Source organism: Pongo pygmaeus, chromosome 11 (assembly GCF_028885625.2).
Source record: "Pongo pygmaeus isolate AG05252 chromosome 11, NHGRI_mPonPyg2-v2.0_pri, whole genome shotgun sequence".
Taxonomy (NCBI): domain Eukaryota; kingdom Metazoa; phylum Chordata; class Mammalia; order Primates; family Hominidae; genus Pongo; species Pongo pygmaeus.
The window spans coordinates 57,076,848-57,091,792 of record NC_072384.2 but is presented as its reverse complement, the minus strand read 5'-3'; the positions used below and the strand labels follow the sequence as shown (position 1 = coordinate 57,091,792).

The 14,945-nt window shown below is 35.3% G+C and overlaps 1 protein-coding gene across 1 annotated transcript in view; it reads left to right on the top strand.

The window, feature by feature from the left end:
• Positions 1–14,945, top strand: part of ACVR1C (activin A receptor type 1C) — a 94,817-nt gene that overhangs the window by 32,436 nt on the left and 47,436 nt on the right. Inside the window, exon 2 of the mRNA XM_054478800.1 lies at positions 9,814–10,044. Coding sequence (XP_054334775.1) covers positions 9,814–10,044 — 231 coding nt within the window. The remainder of the gene's footprint in view (positions 1–9,813; positions 10,045–14,945) is intronic.

The window sequence follows — 14,945 nt, the reverse complement described above, 5'->3', positions numbered from 1 at the left end:
GCACATGCAGTGCCGCCTCGCAGCAGGAGGTATTTCCACACTGCCTGGTGAGGGAGGACTGCAGCGGTTTCCTCAGGCTGGTGGGTGCTGTCTGGACTGTCTTGGAGGACTACTGAGAGGATGGGCTGGGACTCGTCCTCCGAACGGCAGGAAGGCTGAACAGGTGTGCTTCTCAAGATTCACCTCCAAGAAACCTTCCCGTCCCTGCCCCATCCCTTACCCGCAGCCCCAGCCGGATTCAGTAGTGCTCCACCTCTGTGTCCCAACGCAGCTCACAGCTCCTACATGTGTCCCTGACTCAGTTTACCACACTGTCCTAACATCCTTTAACCTACACGGCCAAGTTCCTTTAGTGCATGTCTTTTCTCTCTCCTCTCTCCCTCCCTCCCTGCCTTGACTCTTTGCCAAAGAGTTTGGCATATAGTAAAGTACTCTTTAAATAATGATTTTAAAAACTTATCTAAAGACTTGCCATAAAGTAATTCATTTACTACTGTCAAGGAGATTTGTATATTATCTATGATTTGGATGATCCGTATCAAAATTGCATATATATTTAAGTGTCTAAAAAACAAATCATAAATTGGAAAAAAATATTGACTATTTAGAAAATATCTGGATGGGAGATTTTCTAAGCTTTAAAGCAAAATAAATTGCAGAGTAAAATATTGATAGACACAGTTTATGTCTATCATGTTATTAGGATTTTAATGAGAACATCACTATGCATATCTAGTGTAAAACTCCACGGAGTAATATTTGGAGAGGTTGTATACATTACTGGTTTGGGGATTATGGGATTAGGAGTGATGTATTTTATTTTACTTCCTTCTTTATGTGTATTACTTGACTTCTTTTTGACAAGGGGCAAGTATCTTTCTGCCCCCCACCCCCCAAATAATGAAGGTAATGTGTTAGGAAAAAAGCAAATAAATATGAAAGTGGGAAAAGCTATATGTAACACATATGACAAAGGATTTCTATATCTATTCTATATCTATTTCTATTCTATTCTGTTCTATTCTATATCTTTATAAAAACCTCTTTCAAATTGAGAAGAAACTTTAAAATTCATCCAAGAGATAAATAGCATGGACAAAAATTTCTTCTGTACTTTGCAGTTTTCTACAATTTGTAATTCAGTACATCTTTATTGGATTTTACCGCACTGCCAGACCCTATTCTAAACGTTGGGATGTGATGGTAGATAAAACAGGAGAAGGGCCCTGCCCTCATGAAGTTTTCATTCTAGTGGGTCTAATACAATTAAAAAGCGAATTACAGATTGTGATACATAGCAGGAAGGATGGGGAGCAGATCCTTGAGCAAGGGGAGTCACTGAAGATTTCTCTGACGTGGTGACATTTGAGCTGAGACCTGGAGAATGAGAAGAAAGGGGAGAATACTACAGGCAAAGGGAACAAGAAGAGCAAAGGCCGTGAGGTGGGAAACTTGTTATATCAAAGCTGTGAAAAGGAGACCAGTGCTCCAGAAGGCTGAGTTATGAGAGATGAGGTTGGAGGAGTGGGAAGAACCCAGACTATTAGCCTATCAGGTCATGATAACAATTGTGGATTTTGCTTTATTCTAAATGTAATTGGAATCCATTAAACACCAATATTCTCCTAAGCAGGAGACAATAGATTAAGAAACCCCAATTACTGGGGAACAGTTTGATGTGGAACCATTTAGGCTGCCAGGGTAAGAAAATAACCTTTCAAATTAAGGATTATATGTGAGGAGTAGCAGAGGAAATGTGTCCTGTGATTGGGAATACTCTTTTCTTTGACACTTCAAATAGGGTCTGTTTTTTCCCCCTACATGGCTGCAAAGTCTAAACTGGGCCAGCAGACTCCAGGTAGTCTGTATCCTCCCTAAGGAAACAAAGATTCAGCCTTGGAGACACTGCTATATACCCAAGAGCAGTTATCACCAACTGCTACCCCTGCTAGCCTGTTGCCCACTCATGCCTTGACTTCCAAAAGCAGGAAGGAGAAGGCTGCCATCTTCCTATCTAAGAATCCTGCATTTTCATCCTTTCAAAGGGATGTTTTAAGAGAATCCACACAAATAATTTTGTCGTGAACCGTTTTGATTATGTTGTATCCCTTTATGGTTGATTAATAATTGTCCCACACTGGAGGAGCTTAGCAGCTAAGGTTATTAATGGTGTTTCTGGAAAAAGCTTTCTTTGAAAGGTGAAAATTTCAGTTAATCACCACACTGATAAGCAGAAATGCTAAACTGAGAAATTTTCCTTTAAGTTTTTAAATTGCACTAAAAGCTTTATGACGTTGTGTCATCATACGTGTCCTTTCCATATGTATTCAAAATTTTGAGGCAGTAAGTAAATAAATAACACTCTTCTAGCCAGTTTTAAGCTCTAATTGCTGTCAGCCATTGAAATATTATTGGGAAACATTCTCATATCTACTTAGTAGAATGTAGACTATTCAGATTGCTGAAGTGTGGTGCTGTTTTGAGTCGCTTTTGGTCTTGCGTACCATTTCTGTAATCCTGTGGATACTAAGATTGAGGGACTCATCAACAGTCTCTGGATGTCTCACATAACTCAGAGAGGCTATGAACATTTTCAGGCCTCTATCACTTTTCCCCCATTGCCCCCAAATTTCATGCTGATATTGGAAAGAACGTTCAATTATCATGTAATACATATAGTACAGGATAAATAATTTTTAACATTAATTAGAGATGTTTTGTTGACTTATAAACCAGTAGAATTCTCTCACCCACTGAAATAGGGTGTGAATTTGGGGGCACAGACCTATCCTGTTCACATACCCAACCCCAACTCTCTCTTCATCTATCATAGGTAATCCTTAAGTCACTTATATTGAGAATTGTGACACAAGTTCAGAGTAGCAGAGGACTATAGACCCGGAGGGATCTTTAGAAGTCTTCTAGCCTGCTTCTTGACCTCCTCATTTTACAGGTGAGGAAGATAAGATCTGGAGAAATTGGGGGACATGTCTAAAGTCTCAGGTGGCTGGTGGTCAGGTGAGCTAAATAAAACCTCCAGTTTCAGTCAGTGTTGCCTTTGGACTGAGAAAATTCCAAATGGTTAGTACTAATAATTTACAATATGCTGAATTCTAACTAAATTGAGCCCTACAGCTGGAAGTTTAAGCAGTTCTCCCGGACAGAATCCCTGTTGGTAGGGTGGTTTCATTCCTTCTCAGCTGTAAGGGTGAGGCCTTCTTTAACAGGGAACGTAATTGCTACTTTGTGCAAAGGAACAGTTTTTCTTTGTGATGGGTGTTTTCCCTTATTTGTGGAGTTCTGAATTTTTTTGGTTGCAGCCTGAGAAGTAGTATTTCTACCAGCTGAATCTTTATTGAAAGCTGATTTGGCCAAAAAGTTTGCATTTATATTGCCCATATTTTATTAATGCTACTTTCTTTCTTTCTTCTGTTTTTCTTTACCATTAAGAAAGGCAAATGCTTTGAAATGACCACATGACAAGAAAATAAAATTTTGACAAGGAATAGAAAAGGAAGCTAGATCTTTGCCCGATTTCCTTTGACCCCGTCTGGCTTTCCTTCAGATTTGCTAGTGCTAGTTTTCCTGGCTTCTTTCCTGCTGCTGTACTTTTCATATTCAGCACACTGAAAAGCTTGAATTGTTCCCTTTGTTAACTCAGAAGCCTGCAAATGATGAAAAGATTACATATTCAGCAGGTCAAATCTGAGACAGTTTTCTGAATTAAAAAAAATATTTTGTGTTTCATGGCCTGGTCTAAAACTAGAGAAATTGAATAAACTAATGTCTGGAAAAGAAGAAAGAGTTTATGTCAGATGTTTATGTTAAGCACTGGTTAATTTTAGCATATAGACTCCAAACATAGGAAACATAGTAATATGTAACCAACATATTGAGAATACTGTCTAATTCAAAACACCTAATATTTGCCAAATAAATATTTGGCTTTCTAATAAGAATAGCACATAAATGCAGATCAACAAATTTGGTTCTTTTTTGTAGTCAGATGGTTTTTATATTTCTGGACACCAGGGTGTGCTAGCCATCACATGTAAATATGGATGAATATTTATTTTCTGGTTGGTTAAGAATGTGCACATCCTTTAGTTGATGTGGGTAACAGATGTCTTGTGGGTAACAGATGTCTTGCCTTTTAGAGACGAATTGGCAAAGAGTGGATAAAAGGGGATAATTAAAGGGGTAGGAGGAGACAAAAGCAAAGTACAATCTTCCTTGTGGTGAAAAATCTAATAAAGCTCCTTATTATGGGTAATTGTTTTCCTTCTTCAACCTCATTTGCTGTCCCTTTCCATAGGACTCAAGTACATTGTAATGGGAAAGTATAGAATAAACATGAGACAAGACTACTGCCTACTAACAACCAGATTTGTTCTGTCACAGAATATTGTAGTATAATTGACTCAATGAACATCAGATTTTTTTGAAAAAGACAAAATATGAAATCATGTCTAATCACTAATGGCAACTTACATTGTAATTGGCAGCACAAAGGTTCTATGTTGAGGATGATTAATATAAATATAGTTGAATTATATGTCAAATGCAGTGATATAGTGGACTGGTGGGAAATGAAATATGAGAGGCTGAGTATGTCGTATGTTACTTATTCATCTTAGGTCCTATTTAGTTTGCTGTTTGTTCGCTGTCAGTCCTATCATACTGCCAGTTGAACTGGAATAAATGGGAACATGTAGCAGATGTTTGAAGCTATTATCATTAACAAATCCTCAATTTTGCCAGTGTTTTTCATCGTGCAAGATTTAAAGTAAGGTGTCACTTTCTGTCTTAACTATATCACCTAGGTCTATATTATTCTTAAGATTTGTACCTTTTACTTTTAACCAGAGTAAATTTTTATAGCTTGTTAAACATTCAGTGAGTATCCGCATAATTCCTTGGTAAGAACTATTATGTAATCATTTTCATAAGGAGCCAGTAGTGCTTCAAAGAGAAAGTATCAGATTATGTACTCAGAGCCTTACTTAATACAGAATTTAGATAAAGCTATAAGGTGAGATTATTTATTTTAGATGCAAGGCACATGATATTGAATTTTATTTGACTGCATGTCCCCTCAGAAAATAGGTAGGTAGAATTCGTTTCAAAAATACCAACTGTGTTTTAAAGGCTATTAGAATAATACAGATCAGAATCCTAGTTTTCAATTGTTAATTAGTTATCAGCTTCTTTCTGCTGTATTAGAATTCCTTTTTATTCACAATTGCTAGAAATTTGTGGGGTGGGAGATTTGTTCACATACCCATTATTTTATGGCACCTTACTCATGAAAGGTACCATTGCTTGAGTAGTCCAGAGACTGTTACGTAAGTCAGTCACTTTGTCTTTTTGAGCCTTATTTTGTTACGTATGAAATGGAGATAGTGACAACTAACTCCCACAGTTGCAGTAGGATTATATGAGATGACGAATGCATGTGAAACTAACATATATTTAATTGTTGAGTGCTTTATGATTGTTTTCAGTCAGTGGATTCATATTCCTTAGTTAGTTGTGTCAGTTGCTAAGCTTCTCTTGGAAATAGAGCGTACAAGGAGATTATGATGAAATGTCTAGTGACAAATGGTTTGAAGTTGTGTGTCAGAAGAGTTACTCTTTTTCCTGCCTTTAGCCCCTTAAAATATACAAGTGAAGAATAACCATAGTGCAGCAAGTTTCTTAACATTAAATGAGTTTTCCTATTTTGTAATTGTAGATTTCCATAAGGTGTAAATAAGTAGGGTCATAAACTATTGGTGTTACGTAAGAGTTTAACATTTTTGGACCCACTTTCCCTATGCTGTTCATTTTCTATTTTCAGAGGACAACATTGAGGCTCTGTAAGGTTAAATGTCTTCTCCAAAGTCAATCAGCAAGTTAGTGACAGAGTGAGGGCTGAGACCTTTGTCTTTTCCCGAATTCTTTGGCTGGACCATCACCAGATACTACCTGCTGTGTGACCGTCTAGAATCTAGTCTGGGTCATTAAAAGAAGGAGAGCAGTCAAATCACTCTTGACAGAGCAGAAAGAGATGCATTTCTTTATTATGCCTTTTAAACGGTCTCTGCACCCTAGTTCATTTGGCTGTTCCTTTATGGATTACAAATATATTTTGATTGTTTCGCTTGTTTGTATAAAGCAACTGACTTTATCCCCTTCAGTAGTAGGAGAGATAGTCCCTAAGTCTTTATATAGTATTTTCTATGTGCCAGACATTGGTCTAAGGGCTTTATGTAGGTTAACTAATTTATTCTCCACAACAACACTATAAGGAGATATATTATTATTAGTCCTGCCTTTCATATAAGAAAATGGAGGTACAGGAGACAAAGTAATGCCTAAGATTACAAAGCTAGTATAATCAGATTTGTAAGATTAGAACTGGAGAATACTAGAAAGATTTCATTGTCAGTAGAAACCTAGATGAATGCTTGCCCATGATATGACTTCTCTTTTTGCAAGGAAAGTGCCTTGAAACATGTTCTAAAGCACTAGATTTTATCTATATAGCTCTATAGAATCCCAATCAAGTTAGAATATATGGTTCTTCTGTATCACATAAATATTGATGAAAAAGTATATTTATTAATGTTGGTCACCACTAGAATAAATAGGAAAGTGAGCTGTTATGCTTGGTTCAATGTTGATAACAAAACAGTATTTTATTTTAGGATTGCATTTCCCTTAGGATACCAGTAATAAAAATGTTTTTAGAAATGATGCTTCATCAGTTAAGAAAAATTATTGATAGAAGAGAATAATTTCTATATGATTGACATAGAATTTGTTCTTTCTTAAATATTGTTATATAGGAATAGTACCCATTTTTGCTCCCATATCGGTATTTGAAGTTAAGTAAAAGTTGTCATTTGTGTATCAAATATTTTACAAGTACAAAAGCAACTCCAATTTGAGCGATTAGCAATTTAAAGACTTTAATTTTACTAACAATGATTATATGGTAAAAATTTGAACATTTAGATAATTATGGGAGGGCAGTTGTGATTTAATGAAAAGTTCATTACATTAATAATACATTTATTTATTTTTGTTTTTGTTGCATTTGCTTTTGGGGTCTTAGTCATAAATTTTTTACCTAGGGAATGTTGAGAATAGTTTGTAGGTTTTCTTCTAGAATTTTTCTGGTTTTAGGGCTTAGAGTTAAGTCTTTAATTCATTTTGAGTTAATTTTTGTATAATGTGAGAGGGGGATCCAGTTTCATTTTTCTATGTGTAGCTATCCACTTTTCCAAGAACCATTTATTGAACAGAGTATCCTTTCCCCAGTGTCAGTTTTTGTGTGCTTTGTCGGAGATCAGTTGGTTGTAAGTACGTAGCTTTATTTCTGGATTCTCTAATCTGTTTCATTGGTCTATGTGTCTACTTTTATACCAGTACCATGCCGTTTTGGTTACTGTAGCCCTATATTTATAGTATAATTTGAAGTTGGGTAATGTGATGCCTCCAGATTTGTGCTTTTTGCTTAGGATTACTTTGGCTATTCAGACTCTTTTTTGATTCCATAAAAATTTTAGGATATTTTTTCTAATTCTGTGAAAAATGATGTATTTTGATAGGAATTGCACTGAATCTGTAGATTGCTTTGAGCAGCATGGTCATTTTCACAATATTGATTCTTCCAATCTATGAGCATGGGATGTTTTTCCATTTGTTTGTGTCATCTATATCACTGCACAACCAAAGAAATAATTAACAGAATAAACAGATAACCTACAGAATGGGAGAAAATATTTGCAAAGTATACATCCAAAAAAGGATATATCCAGAATCTACAAGGAACTCAAGAGAATCAGCAAGAAAAAAGCAAATAATCCCATTAAAAAGTGGGCAAATGACACGAACAAACACTTCTCAAAAGAAGACATACAAATGGCTAACAAATATGTGAAAAAATGTTCAACATCACTAATCAACAGGGAAATGCAAATTAAAATCAGAGTGCGATACCAGCTTACCCCGGCCAGAATGTTCACCATTAAAAAGTCAAAAAACAATACATGTTGGTGTGGATATGGTGAAAAGCAAATGCTTATACCCTGCTGATGGGAACTTAAATTATTACAGTGTCTATGGAAAACAGTATGGAGAGTTCTCAAAGAACTAAATATGGAACTACCATTTGATCCAGCAATCCCATAATTGGGTGTCAAAAAGATACGTGTAGGTGTATGTTTATTTCAGCACAGTTCATAATTGCAAAGATATGCATCAACTTAAGTGCCCATCAACCGATAAATGAATACAAAATGTGGTGTGTGTGTACGAGCATGTATATATATATATATATATATATATACACACACACACCATATATATATATATATATATACACACACACCATATATATATATATATGGTGTGTGTGTTTGTGTATATATTTGTGTATATATGTGTGGCATATATACCATAGAATACAACTCAGCCATAAAAAAGAATGAAATAGTCTTTTGCAGCGACTTTTGATGGAACTGGAGGCCATTATCCTAAGTGAAGTAACTCAAAAACAGAAAACAAAATACTGCATGTCCTCACTAATAAAAGGGAGCTAAGCTATGGGTATGCAAAGGCATACAGAGAGACGTAAAGGATATTGGAGACTCAGGAGGTGGGGGAGGGTAGGAGGGAGGTTAGGAATGAAAAATTATCTATTGAGTACAATGTACACCATTCGGTTGATGGGTACACTGAAAGCTGAGACTTCACCATTATACAGTTCACCCATGTAACCCAAAACAACTTGTACTCTTAAAGCTATTGAAATTTAAAGAATTTTTAAAAAATAATATAAAGCTTATTTAGTATTATGCTATTTAGAAACAATATATTTAAATGAAATTTGAGTAAATAACTCAACCACTAGACGCTTCATGCTGACGAATGTTTTACATCAAAACATAAATAGGCACCACTTTGGACATGTGAGTTAGTGGTGAGTGTGTTTGTGTGTGTGTGTGTGTGTGTGTAGTAAGTGGAGAATGTTGGGGAGGTGTAGATAGTGAACAGATTAGTTTAACAAAGTGTAATTTTTCACAGTTGTATTGGTATAGATATTCTAAATTCTATTATTGATTTGCCTTACTTTATGGACTAGATGTGTGCATTAAAGAAAATTACCTGAAGGTCATGGTGTCTGTTCAAATGATTCATTCTAATATACGTTCTTTAGTGAAGAGGGGAAATATAGTGGCTCACCAATGCCTTAAAGGAACTACGACAATAACAATTGTGTTAAAGTGTCACAGAAAATAAAGTGTCACAACTATTTTTTTAGAGACATAAATATCTATGGTTAGCTTTGCGTTTAGCACATTTGCTTAAAAGTTTAAAGGAAGGAGGGCAAATGAACAGAACACACTGAATTGTTTGGTTACACAGCTGCCATAACCCCACTTTAATGTTCTATGAGTGTTGCTGGACAGCTCCCCTTGGTTGCTGTGATACTGTTTCCTAGCATTTACTAGGAGCTATTGATTTAGGAATGAGCTGGTTGAACTTAATATAGGGGTATTTAGAGCATGGATGAGGAAAATGCTTTAAATATAGTAGCAACTGAATAAATCACAAAAATATTAGCAATAGTAAATGATCATTGGACAGGATGTTTAGTGAAATACATGATGGAGAGGGAGTAAGAGCTAGCATGTGTTTAGCAAGTGTTTTTATTTAAACCCTTTTTCCATTTTCATTAAGATTGAATTTATATTCCCAGGTATTATCAAATAAAGTAGCATGATGTCTTTTGTATTTTAAATCTTTTTGCCTTACTCTTCCCAGGACTGAAGTGTGTATGTCTTTTGTGTGATTCTTCAAACTTTACCTGCCAAACAGAAGGAGCATGTTGGGCATCAGTCATGCTAACCAATGGAAAAGAGCAGGTGATCAAATCCTGTGTCTCCCTTCCAGAACTGAATGCTCAAGTCTTCTGTCATAGTTCCAACAATGTTACCAAAACCGAATGCTGCTTCACAGATTTTTGCAACAACATAACACTGCACCTTCCAACAGGTAAGGGGTTTATCTTTGTTCATTCCAAATTTAATTTTACTCTTGGGAAACTATAAGAATGGTAGGAATCAAACTGTCTTATGTTTCTTTAAATAAGAAAATCTGTTTTACAGTTCTCTTTTTGATTTTGGCTGGTAAAATTCTCTAGAGTCTAGCTGAGGTTGAGTTTTTTAAAAATTGCACATCATTGTCAAAACATTGACAATAACGTAACAATTTTGAAGAAATTTGTCCACGTGAATTGTATTTTTGAAATGATTAATGAACCTAAAGTCAAATGTAAATTTTTATGGATTTTTTAAAAAGAAATTGAGATTGCTTCTTGGCCTTTTGGCTAAGATCATGTGTAAAAGACATTGAGATATATACTGAGAAGAAAAAGAGCATAACTAAAAATAGCAGATTGCCAACTTTTTTGGGGACAGAATCTTTTTTTCAGGGATATCCTCTGCATATCTTCTTCATCTACCCACATTCAAGTGAGAGCACACCCCAAAGAAATAGAGGCAGAATGGAATTCGACCCTTCATCATTGTTCAGATATATTTCTGCCTTTTGTCGTATTATACAGTGCTTTATCCCAACTTATAAGAAGCTAAAAATCCTGATCTGGCCCTTTATCAGGAACCTGGGATCTGAAACTTTGGGAGACATTAAGGGTCATGTAATTCTGAATTTAAAAGTAGTTTATGATGTGAAAATTGTCCTGCTATTGAATTTCTTTAAGATTTTTAATATAACAATAATTTAATGATTATCAATACAGATGTATCTATACAGAGATACATATACTTCCTTACAAATTAACATTTTAAGGCAATGTTATCCAATCTCAGCTGTTCATATGTCATCATATCAGTATACCACTAAAGTACTTTTTACCTATTTTTTAAATTAACCACCTTTTAATTGAAAAGCATTTATTTTATAAAATATAGTATCACTATCACAAATTAAAAACCAGTGTACTTGCCCTAAATAGAAGATAACTATGTAAACAAACAAACAATGTTCCTGCATTTCAGTTAGGTATTTTGCATTTTCTCTTTTTTAAAAGAGAGAAGAAGTGTAAAAGACATACTAGCAGGAAAGGAGACTTTTTCTTACAAAATCCAAAAAAACTAAGAGAATAAGAGAAGGAATCATAATATGACTCAGTGTTATGTAATATCATGTTTGTTTGCCATCCCAATTCATCTCAGAAAAAAGCTCTTAAAGTAATTCCATGTACCAGCACTAGTACTTGTCCCAGTCCTTGGAAACACTGTTGTAAGGCATTATCATGTATATTGCAACCTCAAAAGTTATGCTTGGCATATTTCATCCCTGAATGCTACTTGCAGTCGTGGATTTTAGACCACACTTATTCTCTCTATCTCAGATGCCATAGACTTCCTTGCTTTGGTGGTGATCTGGGATCTATTATGGGCACTTGTTTCCTTATATTTTATCCCCCAGTTTATCTGTGCACCAGAGACACCTTAAAGTGAATGCTCCTTATGTTTAATGGTCTTCTCCATGGCCAAATACAAAGGTTTTTAGGGGTAAAAAGGAGAGTCTCCTCTTTAGCTGTGGCAGTGACTTGTAATGTGTCTTCCCAATAGTGAATGATCCTCAAGACTACATTCTTTGACTATAACAAAAGGTATTAGAGGGCAAGATGTCTCATATGCAATTGGGCAAATCAAACGTATTTAATGCAGCTAGAATGTAGGTCCTTCCCAGCCCAACTGTAAGCTCTACCAAAGTACTGAGAGGTCTATATGTTCTACCCTTAAGTTAATCAGTCACCAGTCTTTCTTTTTCAAAAATCTACTTTATTAAGGTCTAATTTAGGTATAATAAAATGCACAGGTTTTATTATTTATTTATTTATTTACAAAAAATAATTTCTTTATCGAGAATATGTGTGATGAACAGTGGGAGGACAGCGGGTGATTAGATCTGTGTAATTAGCATATTCATAATCTCAAACCTTTATCATTTAAAATGCACACATTTTAACTATGTAGTTTGATGAGTTTAGACACATACATATGCCCATGTAACCACCACCACATCTCCATTACCTCAAAATGTTCTCAGTCCCACTTCCACCAGGGCTAGACCACTGATCTATTTTCTATCATTGTAGATTGGATTTATTTTTCCTAGAGTTTCCCATGAAAGGAGTCATCACGAAACATTTTTTAAGGGGGGGGGAGGAACTGGCTTTCTTCAGTCAGCATAATAATGTTTTTGAGATTCATTCATGTTGCTGGGTTTATCAGTAGTTTACTCCTTTTATTGCTGAATAATGTCCCATTCTATGGATATATTAAAATTTTTAAAAATCCATTCATCCATTGATGTGCATTCAGGTTGTTTCCACGTGGGGCTGTTATTTGCAAAGCTGTTAATGAGCATTCACATACAAGTCTTTGGATATGTGCTTTTATTTCTCTTCGAAAATACCTAAGAGTGGAATTGCAGGGTCACATGATAAGTATATGCTTAACTTTATAGTCTCCCAAATAGTTTTCAGACTGCTTATAATATTTTATATCCCTAACAGAAATGTATGATAGTTTCAGTTAGTACATATTCTTGCCAACACTTGGTATAATCAGTCTTTTTAATTTTAGTCATTCAAGTGGTTTTTGTATTGGTATTTTATTGTGGTTTTAATTTGCATTTCCCAATAATTAATAATGTTAAATTATTTTTCATGTGCATATTGGTCATTTATGTATCTTCCTCTATGAAGTGTCTATTTGAGTGTTTATTAAAAATTGAGTTTTTTTGGCCAGGTGCGGTGGCTCATGCCTGTAATCCCGCAATTTGGGAGGCCAAGGTGGGTGGATCACAAGGTCGGGAGATCGAGACCATCCTGGCTAACACGGTGAAACCCCGTCTCTACTAAAAATACAAAAAAAATTAGCCAGGTGTGGTGGTGGGTGCCTGTGGTCCCAGCTACTCAGAAGGCTGAGGCAGGAGAATGGCGTGAACCCAGGAGGTGGGTTTTTTTTTTTTTTATCTTCTTCTGGTTGAATTGGAAGAGTTCTTTATATATTCTGAATACAAGTCCTTTATCAGATAGATAAATTGTGACTATTTTCCTCCTTTCTGTGGTTTGCCATTTTTTTTTCTTGAAGGTATTTTTTACAGAGCACAAGGTTGAAATTTTGATGAAGTCTGATTTATCTTTTTAAAAAAATTATGATAGTTTACTAGTTTCATGTCCTGAGTTTTTGTCTACCCAAAATTCATATGTATTTTTATGTTTTCTTCCAGAAGTTTTAATATTTCAGTTTTTACAATTAGTTTCAATCTTTGCATTCAGTTTCAACTTAATTTGTGTTATTATGTGAGGTTAAGGTAGAGTTTTATTTTTTCCATGTGGATTTGAAGTTCTTTTAGCATCATTTTTTGAAACTCTATTCTTTACTCACTGAGTTATGGTGGCACTTTGGTTGAAAATAAAGTAACTATATATGTGGGTATATTTCTGGCCTCTTTCTTCTGTTCAGTTGTTCTATATGCCTTATACTATCATCAAACTGTTTTGATTATTGTAATTTTATAGTAAGTATTGAAATCAGGTTTTGTGAATTCTCCAACTTTGTTTTTCCAAATTGATTTGCCTATTGTAAGTCCTTTGCATTTTTATTTAAATTTTAGAATCCACTTGACAATTTCTACAAAAACACACGCTGAGATTTTGATTAAACTGAGTTGAGTATATAGATTAATTTGCAGAGAATAATCATTTTCACAATATTGAACTTTTAATCCATGAACATAGTATTTTTTTATTTTATTTTATTATTATTATACTTTAAGTTTTAGGGTACATGTGCACAATGTGCAGGTTTGTTACATACGTATACATGTGCCATGTTGGTGTGCTGCACCCATTAACTCGTCATTTAGCATTAGGTATATCTCCTAATGCTATCCCTCCCCTCTCCCCCCACCCCACAACAGTCCCCGGAGTGTGATGTTCCCCTTCCTGTGTCCATGTGTTCTCATCGTTCAATTCTCACCTATGAGTGAGAATATGCAGTGTTTGGTTTTTTGTTCTTGCGATAGTTTACTGAGAATGATGATTTCCAATTTCATCCATGTCCCTACAAAGGACATGAACTCATCATTTTTTATGGCTGCATAGTATTCCATGGTGTATATGTGCCACATTTTCTTAATCCAGTCTGTCATTGATGGACATTTGGGTTGGTTCCAAGTCTTTGCTATTGTGAATAGTGCCGCAATAAACATACGTGTGCAAAATATGGTATTTTTTTTTCTTCACCTATTTAGTTCTCCGGTTACTCTTAGCAGTGCTTTGTAGTTATCAGAGAACAGGTCTTATAAATATTTTGTTGACTTTAGTGCATGTTTTTGATGCTAGTGTGAATGGTATTTTTAATATCTCAATTTCTAAATGTTAATTGCTAGTATATGATAATAAAATTAATTTTCCTCTTATTTTATTTATGACATCCTGAAAGCTTGTGAAAATAACTTATAGGCTGGGTGCAGTGGCTCACGCCTGTAGTCCCAGCACTTTGGGAGGCTAAGGCAGGCAGATCACTTGACGTTGGGAGTATGAGACCAGCCTGGCCAACATGGTGAAACCCCGTCTCTACTAAAAATTAGAACGCGCCTGTAGTCCCAGCTACTTGGGAGGCTGAGGCGGGAGAATTGCTGGAACCTGGGAGGCAGAGGTTGCAGTGAGCTGAGATTGCGCCACACTGCACTCCAGTCTGGGTGACAGAGTGAGACACTGTTTCAGAAAAAAAAAAGAAAGAAAGAAAAGAAAAGAACTTATATTAGTTCTAGTAGCTTTTTTCTAGATTCTTTGGCATTTTCTGCATACATAATCATCTTATCAATGAATATAGACCAATTTATATCTTCTG